Below are 13686 nucleotides of genomic sequence, written 5' to 3'. Positions count from 1 at the left end.
GCCGGCCCGCTGCCACCAGCTGGAAACAATCCGCGCTCATCAGGGCTTCTTATAAAGGAAGACGAGGCGGAAAGAAAGGGGAGTGAAAAGGAGAGGGCGGCTAAAGAGAAGAGGGGCGGTTGAGAAGGTGAATGGAGTTGAGAAGGAGAGTGGTGAAAGGTCATCGAGGAGTTTCCAGTGAGAGTTCGATGAGAAGTCGGTGAGAGGTTACCGACAGCGCGCTTGTGGAGAAAGGACGGAGTTTGGAGCTGCCTGAAAGAAAAGAAGTGTGAGAGAGCTGTGAAGGAATCGTGTAAGGGAAGAGGATTCCAATCAGCCGGAGATCGTGGAGACGAGTGAACTAAAGACTACAGATGACACGAGGATCCTTTCTGGAGGAAACCCATCCCCTGAGAGAGAGAGAGACCGAGAGAACGGGAGAGCGTGAGACGCCGGCCACGTTAGGAGCAGCACAGGACTAAAAGGAGGACCAGTACACAAAACAGGAGGGTATTATCCGAGCTTGAGGGGGGCTTTTCAATCAATCAATCAATCAAAGCTTTATTTATAAAGCGCCTTCCGCAACCCTGTCAGGAAGCCCAAAGCGCTGAACATGGTACAGTTGTAAGTAATTATACTGAATAAATCAACAATAAAAGAAATTCAAATTACAAAATACAAATTACAAAATACAAAATGGAAATTACAAGATAGATGAAACATTCCGGTAAAATACAAATGTGTGAAACACAATTGGATTGAGTGGATGGATTGAGAGTACCAATGAAAACTGTGGAATGGATTCAACATAATAGAGGGCCATAAGCATGTTCTGGAAACGCCAAGCGGAGGAGGTGTGTTTTTAGGTGATTCTTAAAGACTGGCAGAGAAGGGGACAGCCTAACTGAGGGTGGCAACTGGTTCCAGAGTAACGGTGCTAGGACTGAGAAAGCCCGGTCCCCACGGGTACGACACCTAGACCGAGGGACAGCGAGCAGGCCTTGGTCAGAGGAGCGCAGAGCGCGTGATGGGGAATGTCTGTTCAGGAGTGTGGCCAGATAGGGGGGAGCACCACCCTGGAAGAAATGATAAACAAAGAGGAGTATTTTGAATTGTGAGCGATAGGAAATCGGAAGCCAGTGCAGGGAGGCCAGAACTGGACTGATGTGGTCCCAGTCAGGAACCTGGCAGCGCTGTTCTGCACAACCTGTAGGCGACGCAGTGTTGACTGACACAAACCTGCATATAGAGCGTTGCAGTAGTCAAGCCGAGAAATTACAAAGGCATGCAGTACCCGCTCCAGGTGGGCTCTCGACAGCATATGCTTGATTTTAGCAAGGCGTCTCAGGTGAAAGAAACTGGACCGGACCACAGAATTGATGTGTGCATCAAATTTAAGTCCTACATCAAGTTTCACCCCCAAACTTTTGCCCCTTGTCTTCAGTTAACATAGACATTATTATTTCCAGAGACTTTATTTACACCCGCCTGGGACAATTTTAGCTAATAAACTCCTTTTGAACTTTTTATCGTCTTCGTGTTTGCTCCCACCACACTTGTGTTGCCCCTCCTGGTACTCCTAGGCCGGGAGGGGTGTAACACTGATGTGGTTTATCATGCCTCACTGAGGTTTATTGCTAACTGTAGACCACTGGCCCATCATTGAGAAGTGTATTCTCCAGTGGGATGGCCGTCTTTGTCCACCAGGGGGTTGGGACACTGGTACACTTTCATTTAGAAGGCCATGCTTGGATTACTACCCACCTACATCTGTAACTTAATCTCACAGAGAAGTGTAACTTCTACAGTCTGTGTGCAAATGATCAACTGTTACTTAGTGTTGCGTATGCTCGCACCGAGCAAGGCAAAAGGGCTTTAGTCCACTCTGCTCCTTCTGCATAGAACGGGCTGCAGGAAAACAGGAAGTTGACCAGTTTTCCTGCATACATTTTTGAACACATTTAAAACCAGACTGAGCGCCCTTGAGACAGATTCCCTGTGTTTTAACTGCCTTCTGTAATTTAGTACATAACATGTCTGTGGAGCTGAAAATTTAGTAACTGTAACTTTTGCTGCCTCTTGGCCAGGACTCCCCTGAAAATGAGGTTTTTAATCTCAATGGGACCTTCCTGGTTACATAAAGAATAAATAACTAACAAAGTAGTTACATGTCAAATATTAATATTCAACTATCTAAGCCTTTTTGATAATTACAAGGACTTTTAGACATTTTAAAGTTTAATTAATTCATTGAAATGAACTCATATTGATGTGCAACATTATAAATGGTGGGTGTCATTGCCATAGGAGATAATGTCACCATAGAATGAACAAGTGTTTGGTCTGCTGTATCTACGGCCGTCTCCTTGTGCTATTCTCTTCAGTTTTCAGATTCAGTGTACTGATATTTATTTCTTGCTCAGCTGTATTCAGGTGCTGGCCGAGGATGGGGAAGTTCACGTCTCCCTGTGCAACGGTCAAGGCGGGACACCGGTGGATAAGCCAAAGCGTGAGTGGCACAACAGCTGGCAGGTGGTCGCTATGGCAACAGAAGCACATTTAATCCTCAGTGCTGTTGGTCCGTTTGAAAACGAGAACTATCCAAGCTACAAGTGCACTGGATACAGGTAAGAAACCAAGGTGAGTGTTGACCTTAAAGAGCAGAAGCACCTCGTAGTGCCACCCACCCCCCCCCCCACCCCCGTGTGTTTTTGGTGTGTTTGAGGCTGTTTTGTTGTTGCGCAGGAGCCAGGACAAGGGCTTTCGTGTGGAGAACGCTTTGCTCCACATCTTTTCTCGCAGTTTCCCTTGCATTTCTGTTCAGATAACTCACATGGAGGAAGTTGTCGAAGGGGAGAATGTCCACTACAACATCCCGACGGAGCTGAGTGATTATGTGTTCAGGTGCGGTAACACAGCTGCTCTCCTGCTGTCCAGCTTTAAGTACAAGCCACTTACTGTCTCCTCTCTGTCATCAGGAGATTTCTCAGTCCAGATTCTGTCCATCCAGTCAAGTTGGTGCAAGATTTCTTTCTAAAGGAACTGTTGGCACACTGGTCGGTTTCCATGGCAACTGCCTCCGCTCCCTTCCTTATTGCGGCCAAACGGCTGCATTCATGCTGCCACTGTGTTGATAACTCGCAGTGTTACTCAAGGGCGTAGGAACCGGAGGGGACGGGTGGGACGTGTCCCCTCCAATATTGGACAAATGCGCATTTGTCCCCCCCAATAACATGGAGAAGAAAAAGATTGATTTTGAAATATTTGACTCGCGAGCTTTTATTTTGAAAGACACCGCGGACTGCTCTCCGACACAGCCCCTCCCCTCAGGGAGTTAGACAGGCTGAGAAGCAGGAGTCAGAGCTGGGGCAGACACCATAGACTGTACATACAGACACAGGTGTCAGAGACAGACGGCAGCAGCTCAGCGAGTTCTTCTCATGGGCAACAAAAGAAAGAAAGGAATTGTGAGTTGGTAATAATTTAGTCTAAGAGTATAATTCTATTTCTGGTCAAACGCTAAAATGGCTTGCTAGCAGTGGCGGCTGGCCAGTAGAGGGCGATAGGGCGCCGCCCTCCCAGTTTTCCCGTGTTTTTAATTTTTATTTAAAAAAATAAATAAAATTAACAATAATCACATATTCTAAGTTAATTGTGTGTTTTGTAACAAAAATAAATCATATATATATATCTATATTGGTCTCTGCCGGTCTGCCGAGCGGTGGAGGTTGTAGGCTGTTTTTGAATCGCCCAAACAGGACGGGACCAGCCGTCCAATTGCTGACAAGAAAATCAAAGGGTAGGAATGGGAATGTATCCAATCAGCGTCGACGTTTCAGAAGCATGATGGGCGATAGAGCTACCGCCAAAGGTTTCGTTGGTGTTCGGTAGAACTCGGCAGAGTCGTTTTTGGTCGTGACGCAGATGTAACATGGACGCCGCCAGTGACCAGCATGGATGCCAGATCTCAGCAGCCACTGAATTCAGTTCGGTCTCTTCTCCAGTATCCGTTCAAGAAGAGAACTATGGTGGAAAAACTTAATGTCAAAGAGCTTGGACCAGATCAGCCCGACGTAAAGATAAGCCAGCAGGAGAAGGAGAGAGGTAAACTGTACACACAGGCTTCTCCCGAAATTGGTACATCACCAGGAAGGCTTGGCTAGCTGGATGCAATCACGCTAATGCGTTATTTTGCTTTCCGTGTTTGTTATTCAAAACGGCTGGGACAGATAAGGCATGGATGAGTCAGGAGTTACAGACATGAAACATTTTTCTGAGAAGGTGAGGAAACACGAGTCATCCCGGGCACACATGGACAACAACACGGTGAAGCTAGCCATGCTAGGCAGCAGAGCTAACGTTGCCATGCAGGGAACAACAGCAGCTGGGTGCAGAGGTAAGCTGTACATTACATTTCTGTGAACAAGACAATCAGAATCAGAAATCCTTGGTTGTCCCACAAACCGGGACATTTGTTTAATAACATGTTTAATGTGCAATAACTGTAAAAACTAATTTCAACACACATACTTATTATACACATTTAATCACGTAAATGTGTATTTCATGTAAATTTGTACATGCATCAATCTGATTCCATTTTACTTCTGCTGCAGCAAACAAGTTTCCCAGCTTTTGGGACAATAAAACATTTCTGATTCTCAAGTAGATGTTTTTACCTCAAATGTAAAAACATCTGATTGAGAATCAGAAATTTTTTATTGTCCCAAAAACTGGGAAATATGACATTTGTAAGAGGATACTGATGACATTATTTCCTATGAAAGTGTTTCCTATGTACTTATCTGTTGTTTTTTATTTATCTACTTTAAAGAGGATTAAGACTTTCCTTGAGGAACACCATGACAGGATGGGCTGAATGCTCTTGCCATGCTCTCCATGGGAAAAAAAAGCTTGTCACAAACATTCCTGACTTCAATAAAAAGCTAATCGAGAGCTTTGCCACTCAGAAGGACAGAAGGGCAAAATTTCTGTACAAATGAGGTATCACACACACACACACACACACACACACACACACACACACACACACACACACACACACACACACACACACACACACACATGCATCCACTTGATCTTTGTATAAAGTTGACCTTGGCAAAACACTCCAGAAATATTTAACAGTGTAAATTTCTGGCGTTTTGTCTAAGTAGTGTTTACTACCATTACTGTAACAGTGACCTGCTCATAATTTTTCGTGTTCACTCAAATGTTGAAATTAAACAAAATGTTTTTGTTACTTGCCTCTTGCATGGACTATTTACCATTTATGGTCATGTTATTTTATGTGCAATTTAATGCAGTATTTTTCAACCTTGGTCCGCAAGGCAGCGTGCCAATAGTCAGACACACCTGGATTAATCAGTTTGTCCAATGATGTAAGACAGGAAATAAAAGAGCTGTGCTTAATTCAGGAAATAGTGGAGTTGTGCACAAAGCTCAGAAAGCACAAGTTTATTTAAAAATAAAAAATAGCACAGCCCCACCAAAAATATTTTTCACCAGCCGCCACTGCTTGCTAGTTAGCATTAAACATTAAACAACACCACTAGTCAACAAAAAATGGCGAATTTGACAGTAACAGACAAAAACCATTTTACACGAAATAAATAAAAAAGTTGAATCTCCACATAAAATGGAATTTGTAAGTGTGGCTGTTGCTTGTTTGTGACATTCTCATCACATTTAATTTTTAAACCTTATTCTCATGTCACTTTTTTCATATAAGAGACCAGAGGAAGTTCAGCAGGAAAATGATGAAGAAGGTGAGACAGGCAGCGCCAGACCTGCTGAGGGTGAGACAGGGAGCACCAGACCTGCTGAGGGTGAGACAGGGAGCACCAGACCTGCTGAGGGTGAGACAGGGAGCACCAGACCTGCTGAGGGTGAGACAGGGAGCACCAGACCTGCTGAGGGTGAGACAGGGAGCACCAGACCTGCTGAGGGTGAGACAGGGAGCACCAGACCTGCTGAGGTGCAGGTAGGTGCTACAGTGGAGTGAGATTTTAGATGGTTGATGATGAGAGGAAGATTAGAGCATGATAACAAGTGAACACGACTAAATAATACTATAACAACCATGATTTTAATATTGCACTAGTCCTCCAACAGTATTTTTTTTACTCCTTAGTCATGTCCACTGTTTTTATATTGGAGATCAGATGAAGTTCAGCAGGAACCAGTTGAGGGTGAGACAGGGAGAGCCAGACCTGCTGAGGTGCTACAGTGAAGAATGAGATGATTTTAGGTGGCTGAGAGGAAGATTTGAATGTAATAATAAGTGAACACAGTTAAATATATGTAATCCCATAACTAGTGATGGGTAGATGAAGCCTCATGAAGCGTTTCAGCACATTCCCCAAATAGTATTGATACTGTGTCGACACAGTGCTGCTGTTGTGCTCTATAATGACACCTACTGGACTTCAAACATCATTGCAGGCAACATACTGGAGACACAACAGACTCTGATTCAATGACCTAATCATACTTGTATACATGTTAAGCTATTGTAGGCCTACTTCATATGGTATTACTTTAAACTTCTAAATTTAAAATATATACACCTCAAAATATTCTGTGAATGATACCAAGAGACAATTAAAGTGACAGTGCTGTGAATGTGATATTACCCATTTCAGTGTCATTGACTCAAAAGTTTTTTTTATTTTTATAAATTTTTATTAAGAAAAATAAGTTTATCCAATGTGTTGGCATTTAGTCTATTACGGTTTTTGGACACTATTTTACCAGCTTTTGAAATCACACGTTCACAGGGCACAGAAGAAGCTGGGGCACACAAAAACTGCAAAGCCAGGTGGAAAAGGTGTGGGTAGGATGTCTTCCGGTTCCCCCAGTATGTTAATGGATTTTCTTGTCTTGAAATGTTTCCCTCTGCTAAGTAGCGCTGGACCTCAACGATAGAGTCAGCTGATGCGTTGGTGGTTTGTCTGCCAACCTCTTGATCAAGCTGCTGCTACAGATTATCTGAAATAATAAAAAATACAAAGAAGTTTTAGTTTTGTCTTCTACTCTGTATTAATACACATTAGCAACAAAACAAACGTGAAAATAAACTGATAATACTGAACATCTTGCCTGAAGTGGGTAACTGCTCTAATGAAGGTCCAGGCTGTGGCTCAGATGTTGTGTGACCAATTACTGCAGCACACTCCTTTTTCAGGCGACTGACAGCCTCACTACACTTGGAGGAACTACGAAATCCGAGTGTTTTAAATCTGGGGTCTAAAAGTGTTGATAGGGTCGACACGCTTAATGACTCCAGATTAGAAGCAGTGTCTGTGACGCGACGTCTAAGCTGGTCATGGAGATGTGTGGCTGCTTGTGTGTGGATGTAAAGAGTTCCGCTCAAGTGCACAATTTAGCATTTTCATCATCGGGATGACCTTTGATCCTGAAACTCTCCTCTCCTCAGACAACTCCACTGTGGCCTGATGGAAAGGGGCCAGCACAAGAAGTGCTTCCCTTAAGATGTTGAGCTCATCAGCTGTGAGTGTGTTAAATCTGTTTGGAGAGGCAAGAGATACCCACACTGCTTCTTTCTCATCATGTAGCCGTGACAGCATCTGATATGTGCTGTTCCAACGTGTTGGTACCTCACTGACAAGTTTCAAGGTGGTCCGTCCCATCTGTTGCTGCACTTGAGCAAGCTTCTCTTTTGCTGTGGTGCTGGATCTGAAGAATGAGACAATCTGCCTAGATTTGTGTCTTATGGATGGAAGTTCAGGGATCTGATCACAGGATTTTTTGACTATTAAATTTAGTTTGTGTGCAAAATGCAGATTGAATGTCGAATTTGAAGAGTTCGTGTTGCTGCCATCATGTTTGGTGCTGCGTCGGTCACAAGACACCTTACCTTGTTTGTTATGGCCCAGTCGTCCATCATGCCCCTTTTGACTTGGGCCAGATTGTCAGCAGTGTGACTTTGTGGAAAGTGTTTGACTCCCAACACAGATGTACACAACTGCATATTATCACTGATGTAGTGACAGGTAAGAGCTAAGTAAGCCTCCATGTTCAAGGAGGTCCACATGTCAGCTGTTATACTCACTGCCACAGCTTGCTGTACTTCCCTTTTTACTCGTTCGAGTTCCTCCGCATGCTTTTTGGCCATCATTTCCTTAACCGTCTGAAAATGAATCAAAATCAAATCAGTCTAGTACTCAACACATTAATTAGACCACCTGTCATTAAAGCAAGAGAAACATCCAGCTATGAAGTTCTCTGTGTTTTGCCCTGTTGAATAGAAGGTAGGAATTTAAAATTGAATCCAGTTTTATACCCAAATGTGAGCTGACACACTGGACGGAAATTATTCAAGCATGCATGATATTTGAATCACAAGTGTTTATTTTTGTTTGCCGTGTCATAAACCTTAAATCAGACAATGGTAAAATACATTTGTTAAGCACTGTATTTATTACATGAGTAACAGCAGCTATCTGAGACATTGTGTATACAAACCTTTCTGGTTGGCAAAGCGTAAGATGGATCAAGGACCTGAATCAACCCCCTGAACCCCTCAAGCTCCACAATGCTCAGGGGTTGGCGGTCCTTTATAATAAAATTCAGGACTGCTTGGTCCAGAGCAATCTTCCTAGATTCTTGATTTCAAAATAATAAAACATATATTAGTAAAACAACTGTGACAAAGCACGCCCAGTGTCTATATAGGTCTACCTGTGTTCGTTCTTTGCTTCCTCTTTGTTTTCATGCTTGACTCTGTAATGTCTCAGCATTGAGGAAGTGCTCTTATTTATATAAGACAACTCGGCTGAGCAGATCCGACATTTAACCTAAATAAATTAAATAAATAATTTACACTGAGAGTCAGTCACATTGCTGTTTTCAACTCTGACAGATGAGCAGAAACAAGGAAAGACAAACACGTACCTTATTTGCTGTTAAAAGATCAAAATGATCCCACACAGCAGAAACTTTTCTTTTCCTCTCTGGCTCCATTTTCTTGTTGTAGACAAGATGGCGCCCTTGATCGGCTGCGTGTCTGCTCGGCTCCCGACCTTTTTTGTTTTTATTTTCTATTCTATGGTTTTTCTTTTCTATTTTATGGTTTCCTCGATATATAGTGTTCATTCTCTGCTGGTGTATGATCGGGACTTCCTGCTCTCGATCCGTTCTGGAATGGACAACCTCCAGTATTCTACTGCGGGACCCGCTTTTCCACCGCCGCTGGAGACTGACGCTAACCTAACTTTAGGGCCCCATGCGTTCCCACCGCCGCTGGAGTCTGACATTAGCCAAGCCTTCAGGCTTGTGATGCCTGTTGGTTTGCCGCTGCCTCGGAGACCGTGGAGAAGGAAACGGGGGAAGCGAGGCGGCTTCTTCGTTCAGCTCCAAAGGATCCGGCGCGGCGAGGCCATATCGGAGCGCTGCTCCGTGACTGTGATGTGCCGGATCCAGCGTCATCTCAACTGCGTTGGGCCGATCTTGCTGCTACCGGGAGCACACGGAACTGAATGTTCCATGGTTGCGTCTGAAACGAGGATGTCCTGCCGGCTGGGAGCTCTCGGAGCGGGGAGCTGCATGAGCGAGTGGGATGTGAGGATGATTCGCCGGCTGGGTGCCCACGCGCGTTTCGGCTGCTCTCGTTCTGGCCGGCTCACTCAGCGGGGAAGAAATCCCGCCAACCTGCGGTATGTCGCAAGATCTGATGGAAACGGACTTTCTCTTCAATCGGATACTCAGTCGACTCGCTTTGCGCTGATCAACGCCAGATCGGTTGTAAATAAAACTTTTATTTTAAAGGAATTCTTCCAGGACAATAGCCTGGATGTTTTATGCGCCACTGAATCATGGATCACCCCTGGGGATTCAGCCTCAGTAGTCGAACTGTTACCTCCTGGATGCTCCTTCATTAACATTCCAAGAGCACATCGCAGGGGCGGTGGCCTATTGACTATATTCAAATCAGATCTTATCTGCACACCGATTACCCCCCATTCAACTCCATTATCCTTTGAATTGAGCTTATTTGAATTGGGTCGCTCCCCTACATTATTATGTGCTCTCATTTACCGCCCACCACCTTACAATAAGGACTTTCTAAATGAATTTGCAGCTTTTCTGGCTGAAGCCTCCTGTAGATATGGAAAAATACTCTTGCTTGGTGATTTTAATATTCATATCTGTTGTCTTGACAAACCTTTGGTAAGGGATTTCCTAGATCTCATTGACTCTTAGCTTCTCCCAACGTGTTAATGGCCCCACACATGGTCATACACACACACTTGACCTGGTTTTCTGTCATGAGCTGGAAATTTGTGATCTTGGCATTTTACCTGCAACTTTTTCTGATCACTCACCAGTTTTGTTTAACTTGAAATTGGACTATGCCCCTCGTATTGAATATTTCCGTCCCAGCTTCTCTCGTGTAATCACACCCAATACTGCTGCAGATTTTGCCGCTGTTCTTACTCTGAACGCAGCTCCATATGATTCTACTATTGCGTCTTCTGTAGTTGAGGGATCACTTCATGTGCTTGATTCATCCTGCCTGGCTGCTATGGATATTGTCGCTCCATTAAAATCAAGTCGAAAGAAATCCAAGTCAGACCCATGGCTGAACGAACAAACTCGTTCCATGAGACGAAATTGCAGGAGACTGGAACGTAAATGGATAAAAGACAGGCTTACTGTATCCTTTGAGGCCATGAGAGAGGCTTGGTCTCAGTATCAAAAAGTAGTCAGAGGAGCGAGAAATCGATTTTTTGCCAGCATTGTCACGGCTAATTCAAACAATCAAGGTGTGTTATATAAAACCATAAATGCAGTGCTTTCCCCAGTTCAAAATCTATTTTCCTCTGTGTCCGCTGACTTGTGTTGCCAAATCCTGCAGTTTTTCTTAAATAAGATTACTGTAATCAGAGCTCAGATTCACCAAACCAACCATGTTCCAGATTCATTTATCCCCTCTCACGGGCAACTTCAAATCTTTCAGCCCATCTCTTTGGCCTGTAGAAAAAACTGTTGCAGCCATGAAACCCTCTGGCTCCCCAGATGATGTTATCCCACCTCGACTCCTGAAAGAGGTGTTTCCTTTAATTAGCAATAACGTGCTACGCATTATAAATTGTAGCTTGACATTGGCTGCAGTTCCTCGTGCCTTTAAACACGCTGTTCTACAACCAATCTTGAAAAAACCCGGCCTCGATCCCACCGATTACTCTAATCTACGACCAATTTCCAAATTACCGTTTTTATCTAAGGTCCTTGAGAAAGTAGTCTATGCACAGTTGGTGAACCATCTAAATGAATATCAGGTAATGGACACCTGTCAGTCTGGTTTTAGACAACAGCACAGCACTGAAACTGCTCACGTTCGGGTGTTTAATGACATTTTTCTGGCTTTAGATTCAGGTTTCCATGTGGTTCTGGTACTTTTGGATCTATCTGCAGCATTCGACACGATCGATCATGACATTTTGATCACAAGACTTCACACTTGGGCTGGCATTTCAGGCACTGCCCTGGATTGGTTTAGGTCATACTTTTGTAACAGGTCTGCTAGGGTCATGTTTAGGGTTGTCACGGTATGAAAATTTAACCTCACGGTTATTGTGACCAAAATTATCACGGTTTTCGGTATTATCGCGGTATTTTTTATACGGTGTTGCATATGTTCAGAAAGCATTGATAGTTCTGTTCTACACAAACTGAAATAGTTCTGAAAAGGTTTAACAGTGTTTATTAAACCTAAAATAACACAAAGCCTTAGCAAAAGTGCAACTTTTCACAAGTAAAGGAACAAATAGCTTATTTTTCTGGAACTTGTTACAGTAGTCAGTGCAGGTTTAAATTATACAAATCCAAACATTCAAAACATAAACAATATGTAAACAAATCAAAGAAACACCACTTGTTTTCTCATATACTTGTTTTCTTCATTATCAAAATGAAAATCTAAAACTCCAGTCCACACTTGACTTGAGCGCTGTACAAGTCAACCTTAAAAAATATGTATTTAAAATAAATATCCACTTTAAACAAATTACTAAAATAACTACTACACTATGTAATCAAATCCAAATGTTCAAGTATAAATGGCATTGAATAAGTAAACAAATCAATGACAAGGAACTAATTGTATATTTCTCTTCATCATCAACAAATAAGATGCTTCATCCAGCAACAGGGTGTCCGTGACACGGTTTAAATGCTGGCAGAGGACGCTGCGGCTGCAGTATATAGTGACTCGTTGCATTCTCCCTCAGCCAAAAGTCCTCACGTCATGCATTTAAGCTAAAATGCTAATGTTAGCTTACCTTGCACTGGCTGTGGAGACGTGGGTGATCGTCACGCAGATGTGCCATGAGATTTGAAGTGTTGCTGCCTTCTGCAGACACTTGTTTCCTGCACGTTCTGCAAACGGGATAGCCGTCTTCTATTAACTGTCCCTCAGCATTTTTCAGAAATCCCAAATATGCCCATACTTCCGATTTAGTCTTCTTTGAGGGCTGATGGATGTCCTGGGCGCTGCCGTCGCCTCCTTCGGCCATTATTTCAGCTTCAAAGTTTTGGTGCCGTTGCAAATTAAAAAGTGCGTGTGCGCGCAGCGGGAACTTCAGCTGAAGCGACGGTGGCTGGTAAGGGTCACCGCGCCGAAACCGCGGCCACGGTAAACCCACCGAGATAATATAGTTTTTTAAAAACTGGACGGTTATTTTTATTGTCAACTTTTTTACCGGGGTTTACCGCTATACCGGTTACCGTGACAACCCTAGTCATGTTGGACGGCTGTTCATCAGAGTCACAGCCTCTACGTTGGGGTGTCCCACAAGGTTCAATTCTCGGCCCGTTACTGTTCAACCTCTATATACTGCCCTTAGGAGCCATTTTCAGAAAGCACGCTGTCTCATACCATCTTTACGCTGACGACTGTCAAATCTACTTTTCATTTAAGCCAACTCAGTCAACGCAAGTTCTGTCTGATTGTATCCTTGAGGTCAAGCAATGGCTAGCTGATAACTTCCTCCATCTCAATGACTCCAAAACTGACTTAATCGTTTTCAGTCCTAACAGTATCACGGCAACTCATCAACCTGACCTCAACTATCTCTCACCTAATGTATCCTCTGTAATCTCCAACCTTGGAGTAAAAATGGACCAGGCTCTGAAGATGGTTGCCCAGGTCAATAACACAGTTAAATCATGTTTTTACCAACTAAGACGCATCTCAAAACTAAAGCACATCCTGAGTGTACGTCTTCTGAAATCTGTGGTCCACACTTTTATCACCTCAAGGCTGGATTACTCCAACTCCTGCTTATATGGCATCAGTAAAGCAGCTCTCTAGACTTCAGCTGGTCCAGAATTCAGCAGCTAGGTTGCTGACTGGAGCTGACAGAAGACAACACATTTCTCCAATTCTGAAATCTCTCCACTGGTTGCCCGTGCAGTTCAGGATAAACTTCAAAATTATGCTTCTCACTTACAAATCCTTGAACCATCAAGCTCCTCCATATCTGTGTGAACTTGTCCATTACTACAACCCGCCGCGTGCTCTCAGGTCTGAAGATAAGCTCCTCCTAGCTGTTCCCAATGCACGTTTAAAAAGCCGTGGAGAGAGGGCTTTCTCTGTCTGTGCACCCAAGCTGTGGAACGCATTACCACTGCTAGTGAGGCTAGCACCAACAGCTAGCATTT

The 13686-nt window shown here is 43.7% G+C and overlaps 1 protein-coding gene across 3 annotated transcripts; it reads left to right on the top strand.

The window, feature by feature from the left end:
- The first annotated feature begins 504 nt into the window (after nt 1-504).
- LOC139073267 (ferredoxin-fold anticodon-binding domain-containing protein 1 homolog) lies at nt 505-5240 on the top strand. 3 transcript variants are annotated; one of them, XM_070556240.1, is made up of 7 exons: nt 505-603; nt 2403-2606; nt 2725-2883; nt 2958-2993; nt 3984-4083; nt 4209-4375; nt 4814-5240. In XM_070556240.1, the coding sequence occupies exons 1-5, from the start codon at nt 593-595 to the stop codon at nt 4054-4056; spliced, it is 483 nt and encodes a 160-aa protein (XP_070412341.1). In that variant the 5' UTR covers nt 505-592; the 3' UTR covers nt 4057-4083; nt 4209-4375; nt 4814-5240. The 3 variants fall into 3 exon arrangements, with proteins under 3 accessions (XP_070412341.1, XP_070412342.1, XP_070412340.1); XM_070556241.1 differs by lacking the exon at nt 3984-4083 and having other exon boundaries at nt 2958-3035; XM_070556239.1 differs by lacking the exons at nt 3984-4083; nt 4209-4375; nt 4814-5240 and having other exon boundaries at nt 2958-3618.
- The last annotated feature ends 8446 nt before the right edge of the window (nt 5241-13686 follow it).

The sequence above is a fragment of the Nothobranchius furzeri genome, chromosome 11, assembly GCF_043380555.1.
Source record: "Nothobranchius furzeri strain GRZ-AD chromosome 11, NfurGRZ-RIMD1, whole genome shotgun sequence".
In the NCBI taxonomy this organism is placed as follows: Eukaryota; Metazoa; Chordata; class Actinopteri; order Cyprinodontiformes; family Nothobranchiidae; genus Nothobranchius; species Nothobranchius furzeri.
Note: the sequence above shows the minus strand (reverse complement) of the source record. Positions and strands in the feature narration are given on the sequence as shown.